At 45.5% G+C, this 19183-nt stretch overlaps 1 protein-coding gene across 1 annotated transcript in view; it reads right to left on the reverse strand.

The window, feature by feature from the left end:
• The window catches only part of LOC307258244 (interleukin-10 receptor subunit beta-like), a 113420-nt gene that overhangs the window by 48884 nt on the left and 45353 nt on the right, over positions 1-19183 (reverse strand). Inside the window, exon 5 of the mRNA XM_080037726.1 lies at positions 6223-6373. Coding sequence (XP_079893852.1) covers positions 6223-6373 — 151 coding nt within the window. The remainder of the gene's footprint in view (positions 1-6222; positions 6374-19183) is intronic.

Genomic DNA, 19183 nt, shown 5'->3' on the forward strand with positions numbered 1-19183 from the left:
ACCATAACAGAACGATCCGGCCAAGATGGACCCAGCGGACATCGGAAACATTCGTGGAGCTCTCGCCGCCCAAGGCACTCAGGTGGCGGAGCACAGCCAAGCTCTCCGGGACGCTATGGAGGCTTTTAAGAATCTCGCTACCCGAGTCACACAGATGGGTGACCAATTGGACTTACTGGTACCTCCCACCACAGCGCCTCCACTACCAGCGGCACCCCCGCCTGCTCTCACTTCCCCGTTACACCTGCCACGAGCTCGTGAGCCATTTATTCCTGCGCCAGAGCGCTATGCTGGGGACATGGGTACGTGCAGAGACTTTTTGATTCAGTGTTTCCTAGTTTTCAGTCAGCAGCCTCTCACCTATCCCACAGAAAAGGCTAAGATCGCTTACATTATGGGGTCACTTAAGGGTAATGCACTAGCGTGGGCTTCAGCATTATGGGACAGTGATTCCCCAGCTAATGACAATTTTGACCTTTTTGTAGCAGAGATGAGGAAAGTGTTTGACCATCCAGTAGAGGGAGGGGACGCCGCCAAGCGGCTTATTTCTTTACGTCAGGGCTCCCGCAGTGTAGCTGAGTTCTCCGTTGAGTTCAGGACCTATGCAGCCAGGTCAGGCTGGAACGACAAGTCACTACGTGGGCTTTTTCTTTCCGGTCTCAGTGAGACAATCAAGGATGAGCTGGCTACTAGGGAGGAAGCTGACACTCTCGATGAGATAATTTCCCTCTCTATCCGGCTGGATAATCGCCTACGCGAGCGGCGTAGGGAGAAGGCGGGCAGCTCCGTGCCTCCGGTTTTCGCTGCTTCCTGTTCCCCACTCTTCCCTAAGACTGCCCTCTCTGCCCCCGTGACGCGTGCTGTCACTGAAGAGGAGCCCATGCAGCTGGGTCGCACACGTCTCACCCAGGCAGAGCGGCTTCATCGGATTAAGACCGGAGTGTGTCTGTACTGTGCGCTGCCCGGGCATCTCATCTCCACCTGTCCGTCACTGCCAAAAGACAGGGCTCGGCAGTGAGGCTCGGGGCCCTGCTGAGCCACGCCCCCTCCGTCCCCGATTCTCACTGTTCTCGCTCACTGCTGGATGCCACTCTCCTGTCCCTCGGGCATTCCTTTCCTGTGTCAGCCCTGGTGGATTCTGGAGCGGATGAGAACTTCATTGATGCGGGCTTCGCGTCTCAGGTTGGCATTAAATTGGAACAATTACCCTCTCCCTTAAATGCTAACGCCTTAGACGGCCGTCACCTGGCCCTTATTACCCACCGTACTAAGCCCCTTGAATTAATTGTTTCTGGCAATCACCACGAGATACTTCAGTTTCATGTCATCCTGTCTCCCCTCACTCCCCTGGTGCTGGGGTACCCCTGGCTCAAGCTTCACAATCCCCAATTTGACTGGTCTCCTGGCAAGGTGGTGAGTTGGAGCACGTTTTGTCATTCCACCTGCTTACAGTCTGCCCTGTCTCCGGCAGTGGGAGATGTTCTCTTGCCCAAGGAACCTCCCGACCTCTCCTTGGTTCCCCAAATTTATCATGACCTGGGAGAGGTATTTAGTAAGTGTCGTGCGCTCACCCTGCCTCCTCATCGCCCCTATGACTGTGCCATTGATCTCCTCCCCGGCGCCCCTTTGCCCAGTAGTCGCCTTTATAACTTGTCCCGTCCTGAGAGGGAGGCCATGGAGAAGTACATTAAGGATTCTCTTTCGGCTGGCCTCATGAGACCCTCCTCTTCTCCTGTTGGTGCAGGTTTCTTTTTTGTGGCCAAAAAGGACAAGTCACTTCGCCCATGCATTGATTTCAGGGGTCTCAATAACATTACTGTGAAGAACAAGTATGCGTTGCCCCTCATCAGTTCCGCATTCGAGCCACTGCAGGGCGCCACGGTCTTCTCCAAATTGGACCTACGTAATGCCTATCATCTGGTGCTCATCCGTGAAGGCGATGAGTGGAAGACGGCCTTTAACACCCCCCTCGGCCATTTTGAGTATCTCGTCATGCCTTTCGGCCTAACTAATGCCCCTGCTGTGTTCCAGAACCTGGTTAACGACGTCCTCCGGGACTTTCTCAACCGCTCAGTTTTTGTCTATTTAGACGACATCCTGATTTTTTCCCGCAATCAGAAGGAACACGTCCAGCATGTCCGGCAAGTTCTTCAACGGCTGTTGGAGAACAAGCTATATGTGAAGGCCGAGAAGTGTGAGTTCAGTGTCACCTCTGTATCCTTCCTGGGGTTCATCATTGAGAGCGGGCAAGTGAGGACCTGCCCCGAGAAGGTCATTGCAGTGACTGACTGGCCCATCCCCGATTCCCGCAAGAAACTGCAGCAGTTTCTGGGGTTTGCCAATTTTTACCGGAGGTTCATCCGTGACTACAGCAGGGTGGCAGCCCTTCTCACTCATCTCACCTCCCCTGCCCGCCCTTTTGCCTGGACGCCTGAAGCGGAGGCTGCCTTCTCTAGGCTTAAGGAGCTTTTTTCGTCTGCCCCCATTCTCATCCAACCGGATCCCTCCAGGCAGTTCATTGTGGAGGTTGATGCATCTGACACTGGGGTGGGGGCGGTCCTGTCCCAGCGCTCGGCCTCTGATGAGAAAATTCACCCCTGCGCTTTTTTCTCTCGCCGGCTGGTTCCTGCTGAGCGGAATTATGATGTGGGTAACAGAGAGCTGCTGGCTGTGAAACTGGCGTTGGAGGAATGGCGGCACTGGCTTGAGGGGTCAGAACAGCCGTTCGTGGTATGGACTGACCACAAGAATTTGTCTTACATCCAGACAGCCAAGCGATTGAATTCCCGCCAAGCCCGGTGGTCCCTGTTTTTTGGGCGTTTCAATTTCTCCCTCACCTACCGGCCCGGTTCCCGTAACGTCAAACCAGACGCCCTCTCCCGCCAGTTTGGCACTGTGGACACACCGGGTCCCCCTGACACCATCCTCTCTCCTTCCTGTCTCAGGGTGGCTGCGGTTACCTGGGAGATAGAGTCCCTCATCCGGGAGGCCCAAATCACTGAACCAGACCCGGGCAACGGCCCTCCTAACCGCCTCTTTGTCCCCAGTTCGGTGCGCTCCCAGGTTCTGGTGTGGGGTCACACATCGCGTTTTGCCTGTCACCCTGGCGTGGGTCGCACCCTGTCACTCCTTAAGAGGTACTTTTGGTGGCCAGCGATGGACGCTGACACCCGGGCTTTCGTGCTGGCCTGCACGGTTTGTGCTCGGGCCAAGTCCTCCCATCAACCCCCTGCTGGCCTGCTTCGCCCGCTTCCTGTTCCTGGTCGGCCCTGGTCTCACATTGGCCTGGATTTCGTCACTGGTCTTCCCCCCTCTAATGGCCATACAGTCATCCTCACAGTTGTGGATAGGTTCTCTAAGGCTGTTCATTTCATTGCCCTCCCAAAGCTCCCCTCTGCCACCGAGACTGCCCAGCTGCTCGTGCAGCATGTGTTCCGCCTCCACGGGATTCCCACGGACCTCGTCTCCGACCGCGGCCCCCAATTCATCTCCCAGGTGTGGAAAGCCTTCTGCCGTGCGCTGGGGGCCTCTGTCAGCCTGTCATCAGGGTACCAGCCGCAGACTAATGGGCAGGCGGAGAGAGCGAATCAGGATCTTGGAACCGCGCTGCGTTGTGTGGCTGCCCGCAACCCCTCTGCCTGGAGCGACCATCTCTCTTGGATCGAGTATGCCCACAACTCCATGTCCTGTGCAGCCACCGGCATGTCCCCGTTTGAATGTTCCCTGGGGTACCAACCGCCCTTGTTTCCGGCTCAGGAGGACGACATCTCCGTTCCCTCAGTACAGCACCATCTCCGCCGCTGCCGCAGGGTGTGGAAGGGCGCGCGCACCGCTCTGCTGCGCTCCGCTGAGCAGAACCGGCGCACGGCTGATCGCCACCGGGCTCCCGCTCCTGCCTATCGGGTGGGTCAGCAGGTGTGGTTGTCCTCCAAGGACCTTCCCTTACAGACTGGCTCTAAGAAGTTAACCCCTCGTTTTGTGGGGCCCTTCCCTATTGTCTCCGTCATCAACCCCTCTGCGGTCACACTCAAGCTGCCCCCAGCCATGCACGTCCACCCAACCTTCCATGTCTCTCGTCTAAAGCCAGTCTCCACCAGCCCTCTCTCCCCCCCGGCCGTTGCCCCCCCTCCTCCCCGGGTGATTGACAACCACCCAGCATACACCGTCCGGCGGTTGCTGGACATTCGGCGTCGGGGCAGAGGGCATCAGTACCTCGTGGATTGGGAGGGTTACGGTCCTGAGGAAAGGAGCTGGGTTTCGCGGGGTCTCATTCTCGACCCCTCCCTCATCCGGGATTTCCATCTGGCTCATCCAGAGAAGCTTAGGCCGCCTGGAGGCGTCCATTGAGGGGAGGGTACTGTTGTGGTCACAGCAGCCCGCTGTGTTTTCCTCGTCTGTATCTGCCACTCCCCCTGTCTGTCTCACTTCACACCTGGTCCTCATCTGCAATCACGCTCACCTGGTCTTCACCTCCAATCAACTCCCCTTCATAACCCGTGGATTCCTTGCTGTTGGCGCCGGATCGTCCTATGCGCTACCGTGGTAACTATAACGTACCTGGCTCCAGTTTACTGTTCCCTCGCTCTCGCTTACTCGTCTCTTGTTTCTTGTTGCCTGTAGCTGTTGACCACAACCTAACTTTTGTTTTTCCTCTGCCTGCAGTATCCGGACCACTCTCTCCAGCTTCCCGGCTTTGGTCTCCCCCTGGCTCCCTCACCCACTACCTGCTTCCCCTCACCATATATATAATAAACCTTTTTTATATAAATCCTACTTCGTCTCTGTCTGCTCTTGGGTCCAGCATCGTAACCATAACACAAACCTTTTTCACGGACGAAAACTAAATAAAAACTAAATAAAAAGGCAGATATGATGACGAAGACTGAGACGAATATAACTGACACTATAGTCTACGAATAAGAACGAGACGAAACTGTTAGGGCGGGACGAATGGAGAAAAGATCCAATCAGAACTACTACTCTTTTTGTGGGACAAGTTGGGAAGAAATCCAATCAGTGCAAAGCAGCGAATGCAACCCTGTGTCGGTGAAAATCGACGGGAGACCTCGCAGTGTGAGCGGGTGAAGTGAGCCGCTGTGCAGAAAAACTTGGTTTGATGGACAAAAATGATAGTCAGGGATATCCTGCCCGTTAACGTTGTCTAGGGGAACGGCTAAGTTCCGCGATCTGTTTGTAGTAGGCTATGTCTCGAGCTTGAATACACAGAGCCATGTCCCCAAACTGACTGCGAAACTATATAGGAAATTAACTGAGAAACTGCCGCCTACCTCCGTTAGTTTCTGTTTTCACCCAAGTAAGTTACAATCAACTCCGACCCATTGACAGCGTTCAATTAAAACCTCTCATTTTATTATCAAAAAGGCTGTGATGCAAAAGAAGTCCGAACACACACTGCGGCAGCAGTGTTGCTTAAAGGAAAGCGCAGTTGCTCAGTTTTATCAGCACCTCAACTGCGTGCTGCTGCCCAGGGGTGGCCTTAACGATCTCGGGGCCCGTTTCAAGACCTAGTGTGGGGCCCCCCCACTTTTTTTATATATTTTCTTTATTTAAATTTTTTTATAAATAATGCTTGTGCATGCTCCCCGCAAAAAGAAAAAGATTGTGGAATCCAGTTGGTTCATAGACAGATCATGAGATAATGGGCCCCCGGGCATAGGCTCTTAAAGCCCCCCCTCCCCCCTATCCAGTCAGGTACACTGATTTTATGTGAGATTTTTACGAATGAAATAGAATACATGTTTTGTATTACAACCATTAAATCTGTGTCTGTATTGCATAGTCAAAACTTAAATACCATTCAATGAAGAAAGAAACACTTAGTCGACTAAGTCCGCTGTAAATTTAGTCAACTAAAATATGCTTATATTTAGACTAGACTAAAACTAGACTAAGACTAAAAGATTTCAGATGACTAGAATAGGACTAAGACTAAATGGTGTGATATTCCAAAGACTAAGACTAAATCAGAATTTGCTGCCAAAATTAACACTGCACTAATATTGGCAAAATCGGTTAACCTCTTTGATATATTGATAAGGATGTGTTGGATATATAATTTGGGGATCACATTCTCCTGCTTGATACTGTGACTTGTAGATAACGTTGTGGATTCAGGGATTTACGGCTGTCAACCACAGTAAGCTACTTAAATAAATACATCATAAACAAATCCTGCCTTTGCTGCTACAAAAGGATACTTACTGTTGGTGGTGCTTTCACATACAGTTTCACTGGGCTTGCTTGGAATGGGATTTCTCTCTGTGTTGATTTGGACCTGAACACAGTACTTGGTCCAAAGGTCCAGGTCATTCAGAACCACTCGGCTTTGTTCTATGTTGCTGATGCTTCTGGCCTGTAGGAAAAGGTGTCATGTTAAATAACTACTTCAGAATATGCATGATATCTCTTACTAAAAGGAGCAAGAGAGAATGGAATACAGGAGAGCAGAGGCCTGTTTCAGGTAGCTGGTTTTACATACTCTGAGTTTAATCCTGCGCAGAGCGCAGGGTTGATGAGCAACTCTGGGTTTTCGGTTTCAGAAAAGTGGATCAGCGTTGGGTCAATCAACTCTGAGCGTGTTCACTCTGGGTGGAGCATGTGCGTAAAAGCCATCGTCAATGGATCGCTGATAACATGATTCACCATGGAAACAGGTGAAACAAATGCTTGATCCTCCCACTTCTCAGAAAAAAAGAAAAAAAAAAGAAAACTTCTCCGCTCCTCCCACTAGAGTTAGAAATATTAACGAATGAGTTTATGGAGAAGAATTAACGGGGATATTGTCTCATAACTCTGATCTAATCACCTCTGCAATTCAGAAAAAAAACGGTGCAAACATTTTTTTCAAGAGCATCATTGCTTCCGTATGAGAAGCAATCTATTTTAAGAATAAAGTTACGCATATCAGCAGCAACAAAATTATTAAGCTGCCGCTGCACAGCATTGCTGACAGTGTTTTATATTCGCTGTATTATGTAGGCAAGCTATACTAGCCTACTGTGCAGTAAACAGACTATTAATATGCGTGGTGTTTGAGTTGTGTTTGGTGTGTGTAAAAATGACTTATATGTGCTTGTAGCGGAGTTTCTCGTGGTCGCTTATTTTAAATGGGGAGTGAAAGATATTAACGTTTGACACATAAGGTGACAGTTTCCATTGTAGATCCTGATTGATTTATTACCAGATCCCTTGTCCTCTAGTGATCACAGTTTAAATTATTATATAATTTCTATATTCATATTAGGCTATTTAACGAGGCTCGTCTGTGACTTTGTGATCACGCAAGTGAACAGTAACGATCGCGTGCAGCCGCAGAATTACATTTCAATCTGACATAAATAGCCTATGTTCAGTGGCACAGACGTTAAAAAACTCCTGATAATAATAGAAATAAATAATGAGAAACATAAAATACAATAGGTTTATTAATCTGAATGTAAAGCATGTTCACAATGTGTTAGGTGTAATATGAACGGCACGAGGGCTGAAAACTATGCTACTGATCAGATACATTTTCGATCAAACGTAAAATCATCAGGAAATGATAAAAACATCCCGATGGAGATTTCTATGGAGTGATTTTGCTTTAAACTGTACAGGGTCGCGTTGTGGCAGTGACACTCTTTCTTCAGTCGGAGCTGCAGCGTAAAGTGAAAACAAACTCAGGGTAGGTCTAACCACCTCCCGAGCAGGTTAGACCCACGGCGTATGTTGCCGCAGTAACTGACTCTCGGTTGCGCTGAACCTGCTTCTTGAAACGTAAAACCGAGAGTTTCCCCTAACTTAGAGCGAACAAACTCTGGGTTGCCTCAAAACCAGCTACCTGAAACAGGCCTCAGGAGTGTCAAACTAAATTTGGTTCAGGGGCCACATAGGGGAGACCGGGGCTAGTAAGCACACTTTTTACTCTAGTGAGAATTGCTCATCACCTAAACATCTTTCAATAGTCATTCCTACATTAAATTGAAGCTTAATGTGTTGGCTTGAAATGTAAACCCCTCACTTTGTCTAACTTATTGTAATAAAGAATACATTTACCATCAAAGACACTTTAACACATTGTGACAACCAACCCCATCAAGGGGTCGGTTGTCACACACTATGGGGTTGTTTGTCACAATGTTATTTTGATGGGAAAAATAACATAACTTTATGCATCTTAACACAAAATTAAAACTGCGAGCAGTGATGACCAGGCCCTCGCACCTCATCGTGCTGGACCTCACCGGCCTTGGTGCTCCGGGCGACCGCGCGAGAGAATGCGCCGCGGTGTCCTCCTCTTCGGAGCGCGCGGCACAGTAATACCTGTCACCGGAAGCGCGGAAGTTGCCGTGACGCGCGTTAAAATACAGATGCGAGGACGACCTCAGGCCTGGGCTCTTACCAGGCAGGTGAAGTTTGGAGCACATGGGACAGTGCAGAGCAAAATTACAGCGACTTCCTGTTTCGTGGCGACGACGCCGAGAAACTACGAAGGCCACGGAGCCGATGGAACCGGCTTCCCGTGTTATCGTTGTCTCTGGACCTCCCTGAGCTTCTCTGAGGTTGATTTGATCAAGTGTGTAGGACTTGGAGGTAAATAACTAGCATGCAATATTTACTTTGCCCAGCAGTTGGCGCTCTCACTTTTTCTTAATATTATTGTGTGGGCTTACTCAGGCCTTGGGTCTCATTAAGCATATCAAATGTTGAGAAGATCAGACTGAGTATAGTGGAGTTACAGCTACTTCCTGTTTACTGGCGAAGACGCCAAGCTACGGCGAAGGCGTTTTGACAAGTGGCGCTCTCACTTTCTATGAATATTAGTGTTCGGGCTTCCTCAGGCCTTGGGGTTCATTAACCATAACAAATTTGGAGAAGATGATACAGAGTATGGTGGATTTAGGCCAACTTCCTGTTTTTTTGGCGAATATTTCAAATGAAAAGACTTCCTGTTGATTTTGCGGTGGGGCTTCAAGGGGCTTTTTTGTTTGTCCTGGGATTTTACATTGCTATATGAAATATTGTGCATCTAGGTGTAACACAGCCTGAGTTATGATCAATTAAAGGGTTCATGAGGTCTGTTTTTGATGTTTTTTGGCGAATGACGCGTCGATGTGCAAGACGGTGGTTCCTATTAAAACGAGCTTTCGGGTATATCATCTTCCATGTCGGAGGACATACCCTATCATATTTTTTTTTGCACAAAAAGTTGTTGATGAGTCCACTTTACTCTGCAATCCTGCAGAAAATAACTTTTGAGTAAATTTTGGCGAATATTGGCCGCCATTTCGTCATAGTTATTCGGAATCAAACAAGTTATTTTTTGGTATATCTTCCATGTCTTATGAGTGTCCCTAGAGTTTTCGTTTTGCTAAATATGTTCCTGCTAGGAGTTGTGAATTTTTGAACATTGTGATGATTTGAGAGTCAGAAATTCACATATTTCAAATTAAAAGACTTCCTGTTGATTTTGGGGCAGGGCTTCAAGAGGCTTTTTTGTGGGGCCTGCAAAGTTACATTTGGGTTTTAAATTTGGAGCAGCTAGGTATAACACAGCCTGAGTTATGATGAATTAAAGTTTCATGGGGTCCGTTTTTTATGATGTTTCCGTCAACTTTGACCCCCAATAGCTCCCTGGTACTACTGTGATTTTGAAATCATTTCGTAATTTAACATCGGGCAAGCGTCTTGAGTATTTGAGAAGTGGTTCGACGTTCCTGGCGTAAAAACTCTAGGAGCCTTTCGTCGTTATGTGAAAATTTGTAATATGGATGCATTTCCTGCAATAGGGGGCGCCGTTTTTTTGACCCGGACTCGAAACCAACGATAAGTTGCAATTTTTTGCAGGTCTGATGGGTACGCCACATATTTTCAAATTATGCATGACGGGAAGGGGGTGAAAAGTGCCAAAAACCACTAAGAAGAATAATAATAATAAAAAGAATTAAAACTGCAACTACAATGCAACTGCCTATCCACCCTGCTCCTTGACATAAATAAATCATGCCCTTACATTTAATGCTATCAAAAGACGTGCCCTATCAACACCATTTACAACTGGTTATTTTTATTTTGACATATTTTTTTTATTCAATTATTAAAAATATGTTTCACTTATTTAGCCTATTTCTATTCTCCCTGTTTTCAGTTCAATTAGGCCTTTGTTTAAAGACCAAAGTCATGGTGTTATTAGAAAAAAACCTTGTTAAAAGTAAAATAAATGCATAATGATTAACTGTCTTTAATAATTGTGATAACACAATGTGATTACTCAAAATAATCATGATTATGATTGTTTCTTTCTTCTTGCAATTGCCATGGTTTAGATCAATTAGAAACAATTAGGGCCAGTTTCACAGACATGGATTAAGCTTAGTCCTGGACTAAATGGAATTTTGAATGGAGATTGTCAATTGAAGGTACAATTTAGTCCAGAACTACGCTTAATCCATATCTGTGAAACCGGCCCATAGGTAGGCCTAGTCATTATTAGTATTTTGACTTCATATCTACAGGTTGTTTATTGTGATTTCATAAGCGTCAGTGAGCTCCATGGTTACGTAGTGATTGACAGGCTGACTGAAATGCTCTTGAGCTGGACAGAAACTGCCCTCTCCTTAACCCCACACCCTCTTAAAATACATAAACCGTTTGCCTTTACTGTTGCACATAGTCGCGACTCCAAAAAAAGTCGGTCGCGTACTGACCCCCCAAAGGCCCATTCTGAGCCAGGAAAAACCCTGATAGTTATTCGGAATCAAACAAAATTTTTTGTGGTGTATATTCCATGATAGATGAGTGTCCCTACAGTGGTCGTTTTTCTAAATATGTTCCTGCTCAAAACGCTTCTAGCCCAATTTTTGAGCATGCATTTCCTGAAAAACTGTTTTTGGCCATAGGGGGCGCCGTTTTTGAGATCAAATCCTGAACCACTGATACATTGCAATTTTTTGCAGGTCTGATGGGTACGCAAAGTTTTTCAAGTTATGCATGACGGGAAGGGGGTGAAAAGTGCCAAAAATGACTACAAATAATAAAGAAGAAGAATAATTAAAACTGCAAGCAGTGATGACCGGGCCCTCGCACCTCCGTGCTGCTCGCCGTCCTGGCCATCCTCGGCGCTCCGGGCGAGCGCACAAGAGAATGTGCCTCTTCGGAGCGCGCGGCACAGCAATACCTGTCGCCGGAAGCGCGGAAGTTGCCGCGACGTGCTTGATATGGATGCAAGGACGACCTCAGGCCTGGGCTCTTACCAGGAAGGTGAAGTTTGGAGCACATGGGACATTGCAGAGCGAAATTACAGCGAAGCGCGATGTGTTCTTGTGCATGGTCATAACCGTGCGAAAGGCCGTGATTTGCAGTAAATAAACGTCCACATGTGTCTCCAAGTGTCTCTGTAGGCTATTTAAAAGGAAATGAAGCAAGTACACTAATAATAACATTAATCAATTATAGGTTCGCATCACAGAAGGCATATTGGCCTATAATAATAAAAAAACACCACCTATTTTACAGTTGTGAAATGTTTTGAATTAAATGCAAACCTCAGTTAATAATTTGCTCTTGTTTCTCTGTCCTGAGATTCACAGAGACTGAGTTGTCTTGTCTAAATGTTACAAATTGAGCTAATAAACTGAACTTTCACAGCGTTCTTAATAGCGCTCCAAAGAAGTACTTAGCCCAAAGAGGCTCTTAACGATTCTGGGAAACGCGGCCATTGTAGATATAGTCAATGTGTGTAAACAACACATATTAAAACAATATAGGCAATTTCGTTTCACAAATAAGCAAATTAAACAATATAATTATATATTAGATGTGTGGCGTATCTCCACTGTAAGACAAAATAACGTAAATATGTAATTATTGTACCAGCTGGCATTTGAACCTAGGTGACCTGTCTCCCAGTGCATTGCATTAACCATTTACCTATCTGTGCATGCCCTGTAAATAAGTGGAAAAAATAAACACAATGGAAAATAAAATCCTTTCTGTGGGTGTAGGTGACAGCAATGGTTCATTATTGAAAAGGTGTAGTTTATCCTAGTGTTGCTACAGAAGAGCAAATATGGGACCATGCAGAGCAAAGTTACGACTTCCTGTTTTGTGGAGATGACGCCAAGATACTGCAAAGGCATTGAAGCCGATGGAACCAGCTTCCAGTGTTATCATGGTGGCTTAGAACACTTCCTGTTGATTTTGGGGCGGGGCGTCAAGAGGCTTTTTTGTTTGTACTGGGATTGTACATTGCTGTATGAAATTGTGTGGTTCTAAGTACAACACAGCCTGAGTTATGATCAATCAAAGGGTCCATGACGTGCGTTTTTGATGTTTTTTGGCGAATCAGGCGCCAGTGCTGCAAGACGGTTATTCCGGAAAAATCGAGCTTTCGGGTATATCATCTTCCATGTCGGAGGACATACCCTATCATGTTTTTTTTGCACAAAAAGTTGTTATGAGTTCACTTTGCTCTGCAATCCTGCAGAGTAATGTGGAGTTCTGACTTTTGGCGCCGTGTTGGCGAATATCGGCTCCCATCTCGTCATAGTTATTCGTAATCAAACAAATTTTTTTTTGGTATATCTTCCATGTCTTATGAGTGTCCCTAGACTGGTTGTTTTGCTAAATATGTTCCTGCTAGGAGTTATGAATTTTTGAACTTTGTGATGATTTTCGAGTCAGAAATTCACATATTTCACTTTAAAAAAATTCCTGTTGATTTTGGGGCGGGGCTTCAAGAGGCTTTTTTGTGGGGCCTGCAAAGATACATTTGGGTTATTAATTTGGTGCAGCTAGGTATAACACAGCCTGAGTTATGATGAATTAAAGCTTCGTGAGGTGCGTATTTACGCAAACTTTGACCCCAAAAAGATCCCTGGTACTGTTATAAGTTTGAAATCTTTCCGCAATTTAGCATCGGGCAAGGGTCTTTTGTATTTGAGAAGTGGTTTGACGTCCCTGGCGCAATATCTCTAGGAGCCTTTCGTCGAAATGCGAAAAGATGTAAAGTGGCGGTTTTAGGCACTGAATCCAACATGGCCGACTTCCTGTTGATTTTGGCCCAGGACATAAAATTGCATTTATGTGCGCCTTGGGCCATTACATGTTGTCCTGTAATTTCAGGCTTCTAGCCCAATTTCTGAGCATGCATTTCCTGAAAAACTGTTTTTGGCCATAGGGGGCGCCGTTTTTGAGATCAAATCCTGAACCACTGATACATTGAAATTTTTTGCAGGTCTGATGGGTACGCCACATATTTTCAACTTATGCATGACGGGAAGGGGGTCAAAAGTGCCAAAAAAGAGTCGGAATGAGAAGAAGAACAAGAATAAAAATCATACCGATTACAATAGGGTCTTCGCACCAGTCGGTGCTCGGGCCCTAATAATAAAAAGAATAAAAATCCTAGCGGTTTCAATAGGGCTTCGCACCGGTCGGTGCTCGGGCCCTAATAAAAATCCTAGCGGTTTCAATAGGGCTTCGCACCGGTCGGTGCTCGGGCCCTAATAAAAATCCTTTGCATTTCAATAGGGCTTCGCACCGGTCGGTGCTCGGGCCCAAATGAGCAAGGAATAAACAAATTAAATCCATATTAAGACCAACCTACTGTATATAACAACATAAAGAACAAAACAAATAGGTCTAACCAGTGTTTCCCCTATAATTCTTTTTAGGCCCGGTGGTAAAAGCTGATAAAGAGTATGCGCGCGGCGTGCGTACCAAATTTCTAGTAGAAATTGACCAAAACTAATCATATTATGGATGAGCCTCTTTTGACAGCCCGCTACAAATTAGGGCATAGGGTTATGCCTTCACATTCGGTACGTTTGTACATTTTGTGTTTCCCTCAGGATTTTTTTAGACTGCTGGGGGAGAATGTACCTTCTAGTGGGGTCTTGGGGCATGCCCCTCCGAAAGAAAACCTTTACCATTGTAAACGCACCAGATTGATGCAATTAAATGCATCAATCTGGTTCACTTTGAGAAGCTAAATCTGATTTGATTTTTTTTGCTCTGTAAACAGTTGTTACATACATATGTCCGCCTAAAACAATTTTCTGGAATAATTTGGAGACACAAGCCATATAAACTATTGAAAAAAAACACATGGATATAAAAATAAAATACAATGAACACTAAGACCTAATATAGACAGGTATGTCCTGTTTAGTATTCATTTCTGGAATAATCTGGATCATGAAACATTTTCTTTAATTTATCAAATATTAATTTAAAATAAATGAATTAACCTATGCTAAACATCATGATTAGCCTATCAATCAAAATGTGTGCAAACTTAGCCAAATTTCATATTCCGACCATTATATTTCATGTAGCCTAGTTCTCAATTTAAAATATAAAAATAAAGTAGCATTGAAAATACCAAAAAATAAAGCTTGTAGGGCTACAATAGCCTGCTGTTTTCAAGATAACTTCAGCTGTTGATACAGATTGGTTGCCACGGCGACGTAACGACTTTAACTTTCTAAGTTTTGCTCAGCACTTTTTCCTGTTCAACTCCCTGTTACTGAGTCCTAAATATCTCCAGTGTATGCCATGGACCTATAGAGGAAGGTTCTTTCTCGTCAGTTTCCCTGTTTGACATGTGCGCTCCGAATGCACACGCACATTTTATTTTATTTTTTTCGGGCAGCTGCCTGGCGGGGGGTCCCGCCTGTATAATGAGAGGGGAAACACTGGGTCTAACAATTTTGCCTCGTTTCCACTGAGTAGAGCGGGTCGGATCGGAGCGGTTCGGTCCGGGTAGTTTGGCTTTTCATTTGCCAAAAGTTGGGTAGGGTACGGTTTTACTGAAGCTTGTTCTCAATGCTGATAAAACCAAACTTATGGTATTTTCAAATTCCAGAAAGATTGTGTTAAATCAGAAAATTTTAACTTCGCAAGGTAATGAAATTGAGGTTGTAACTACTTACAAATACTTGGGATTTATGATTGATGACCACATCTCGTTTAAAACCCACATACAAAACCTGGTGAAAAAACTGAAACTAAAGTTAGGTTTTTACTTTAGGAATAAGTCATGTTTCTCTCTCGAGGCCAGGCGACGATTAGTCGAAGCTACCTTCTTGCCGGTTCTTGATTATAGTGATCTGTTGTACATGAATGCATCAGCTCACTGTCTACATTTGTTGGACACTGTATACCATGGAGCCTTGAGGTTCATTACAAACAGCAGAGCATTAACCCATCACTGTACACTGTACTCAAGAGTAAACTGGCCTTCTCTTTTTATGAGACGACTTAGTCACTTGTATGTTTTTATTTACAAGGCGAATTTAGGTAAACTCCCTTGTTATTTGTCATCGTATATGTCCAGAAAATGTGTCCCCCAAGCGTTAAGGTCTCAGGACATGGTGCTCATGACTGTTCCTCAAGCTCGTACAGAGCTGGGTAAAACAGCTTTTAAGTCTTTTGCGCCGTTGTCATGGAATAATCTGCAGAAGCAGCTTAAGTTTCAGGACCTAGTAACTCTAAACAAATTTAAGGCTGTTGTTAAGAGTTTGAAGTTGGACTCCATCGAAAATTGTGAATGTTTTTAGTTAAGAATCTTATTTTTATGTTTTACAACTGTACTTAATATCGAATTTGTATTTTGTATTGTGTTTTATGTGTAACTATGTTCTGCTGTCCATCTTGGCCAGGTCTCTCTTGAAAAAGAGATTTTAATCTCAACGAGACTAACCTGGTTAAATAAAGGATAAATAAAAAAAATTAAATTAAGCGCACCTAACCGCTCTGAGCCGCTCCTAATCTCAGTACTCCTCCGTAGGGGTACTAGCCGCCTGAAAGGGTACCTAAAAGGCGGAGCTACACACTGCCGTCATTTGATTGGTCGAAATAATCATTTCCGCCATGTGTAGTCATCGCGGCAAGAGTGAAGATAGTCTTGTGTTTTGGCGAAAATGTGAGCACAACTCTGTTTATTGTGTGGTGTTTTTCCTCGTCAATAAATTAATCAGTTGGTTACACTGTGTCCCATAGTCACGTAGCTGCCGCAGCCAGCACTGTTCGCTCACTGTCTCTATGAGTTGCGCCGAGCCGTCTCTGTGTGTTTACGCCATAGATAGTAGTAAATACATGCTCACAACAACACGGGGGGAATAAATAAAGAAGCGGCTGGTTTTAATCATTTCCGCTGTGTGTAGTCACCTCGGCTAGAGTGAAGAGTGTTTTGGCGAAAATGTGAGCGCGCCACTGTTTATTGTGTGGTGTTTTTCCTCGTCATTAAATGAATCAGTTGGCTACACTGTGTCAGCTGCCGCAGCCAGCGCTGTTCGCTCACTGTCTCTATCAGTTGCACCGAGCCGTCTCTGTGCTCACAACAACACGGGGGGAATAAATAAAGAAGCGGCTGGTTTGACCAAGCAAAAACAAGAGACCACTGGCTTGACCACAGTTGTTCCACAGCCCGATAGTTTGACCCACATTCTGGCGGTGGCTATCGCAGTCCAGCCTAAACCCCGCCCTACCAGTAAGGGTAGGGTCGGCGGTGGAAACAACACCGAGATTCTTAAAAGTGAGCTGTCCCGCTCTGAGCCGCTCCGATCCGACCCGCTCTACTCGGTGGAAACGAGGCATAATAGACTACTCAACTAGGCTACACACATTCACTATCTGAGTTACAGTGATGGTAAATGTAGGGTCTGCTCACTCTAGCAGAGCTTTTTTTTTTTCTAGTGCGACCCCTTTTACTTGTGGGGTACCCCAAGGGTTTGTTTTAGGTCCTTTATTGTTTTCTCTGTACATGTTGCCCTTTGGATCCATTCTCCGCAAACATAATGTGTCTTTTCATTGCTATGCTGATGATGTTCAGATTTATCTCCCTTTGAAAATGAACTGCAAAGACTCTGCAAAAAAATTTCTTGCTTGTCTAAATGAAATTAGATGGTCTTGGATTAGTTTCCTGAGTCTTAATGACAGTAAGACAGAAGGTATAGTGTTTGGGCGTGTAGAATGTTATGCCGACTGTATTGCTGCTCTACCCCCATCCCTGGGTTTAAAAAACTGCTCTGTCATTAAGAGCCTTGGTGTCATGTTTGACAGAGATTTTAAATTTGAAAAGCAAATTGGCTCTGTAGTCAAAGGTGCCTTCTTCCAGCTGAGACTTCTGGCCAAGGTAAAACCTTACCTCTCTCCCAGTGACCTGGAGAAGGTTATTCATGCCTTCATTTTCTCAAGACTGGATTATTGCAATTCACTGTATGTAGGTTTAGACCAGCGCTCGCTGCGTTGCCTGCAGCTTGTACAGAACTCAGCTGCTCATCTTCTGACAGGCACAAAGAAGCGGGAGCACATAACCCCTGTTCTGGCCTCCCTGCACTGGCTTCCGGTCCGCTTCAGAATAGATTTTAAGATCCTGATGTTTGTTTTTAAAGTTTTAAATGGTATGGCCCCCGTGTACTTGGCGGAACTCATACAGGTCCATAGACCAAGCAGAGCTCTGAGGTCTGCAAACAGCTTATCTCTGGATGTGCCAAACAGCAGGCTTAAAACTAAAGGCGATCGTGCATTCTCCGTGGTTGCCCCAAAACTTTGGAACAGCTTACCACACCATATTCGCTCATCTGAGTCTCTGGGAACCTTCAAGTCCACTCTTAAAACTCACCTTTTTTCACAGGCTTTTACATTTTAATGAATTGTTTTGTGTCATTGCTGTAAGTGTTTTTTTAATGTGTGCTGTTGTATTTTAATTTATGTATTTTATGTAAAGCACTTTGGTGAATTTAGGTTCTTATAAGGTGCTATATAAATAAAGGTGACCTTGACCTTGTGTGCCCACTGGTTGCACATACAACACTTCTCCCTTACCTCCCCTGAACGGCCTAGGTCTAGTTTGGGATGCACTGGGTCATTTTGATTTTGTTGCCTTTTTTCTCTTTTGCATGCTAGCTGCCTTTTCCTGCTCGATTATCTCATTCTCTGGGGTGTCATTGAGGATACAGCTTGACATTTTCTTTTGTTATTGGGTTCCTTTCCTGGCTGCAGCCTTTGGATAACATGTGACAACCAACCCCCCCAAAAACTGGAATTTCTTGCTAGCATCAAGGCCAACATCCATCTGACAACTAATTAGCATACTAACAACAATCTAGACTATAGCTTACTCTTCACACTTTTTTAGGGTAACAAGTGTTTTGTTATAAACCCAGAAGAAAAATACTGAGGAGCTAAATATTTTCAATTTGACCTGAAAACCACAAACAGTCCTCTCACCTCAAATTCAGCAGTCTAACTCCAAGGAAGACTATGTAGGTGACCTCTGATCCCAATTCTGGATATTAACATACCAAAATTTAACAGACAGCGCCTTCTGGTTCCGAGATATAACGATTGTGACAACCAACCCGTGTGACATATAACCCCGTTCTCCCATACCCTGATCTCAAGGGAGCCGGACCAGTAAAATAATGGCAAAATAACCTACGTATGTCAATTCCAAATCTTTAGCTTTGTTTTTCAGTACTATGCTTTATCATTCAGCCTACATTTGTAGCCTATATAATCGCAGATCACAATGTCAGTGTTTCCCCCAGTTGTAAGGCTTTGGGGGGGAGTTAGGGACACAGGTGCGGACCAAGGGGTTTCTAAAAGTTATCCCCGGAGGGATAACCACTAAATCGCAACGCGACACTGGGAGGGGGCAGAAAACAAAAAGCACAAAGTTGTGCAGGACCACACAGGCTACCTTTTAATAACAAAACTAAAGTGAGAACCAAACCACTGCTGCCAAGCAGCTGAACGAAAGACCAAAACTTGAACAATTATTTTTACTAACTCAGAGGGCACTCAGAGTGAACCTCTCACCATCGCATAGAGCAAACAATGAGCAGCACAGAGCAGTGGGGTCTCAGGGCAGATATAGCCTCTTCACACCTGGGCTCAATCAGCCAATCAGTGCACACACCTGATTGCAGTGAGTGAATCAGTCACCATTCTCACGGAGGCGAAACACTCCGTTTCCTCACAGGATCCCCCCTCTAAGGAACGGCACCTGACGTTCCCACAGGACCCCCAGGCTGGAGGCGGCGAAAGTCCCGGACCAGAGTTGGGTCCAAAATGTCCCTAGCTGGGACCCAGGCACGCTCCTCAGGCCCATATCCCTCCCAGTCCACCAGGTACTGAATCCCACGTCCCACACGTCGACTGTTCAATATCCGCC

The sequence above is a fragment of the Ammodytes marinus genome (genome assembly GCF_949987685.1).
Source record: "Ammodytes marinus genome assembly, chromosome: 12".
In the NCBI taxonomy this organism is placed as follows: domain Eukaryota; kingdom Metazoa; phylum Chordata; class Actinopteri; order Uranoscopiformes; family Ammodytidae; genus Ammodytes; species Ammodytes marinus.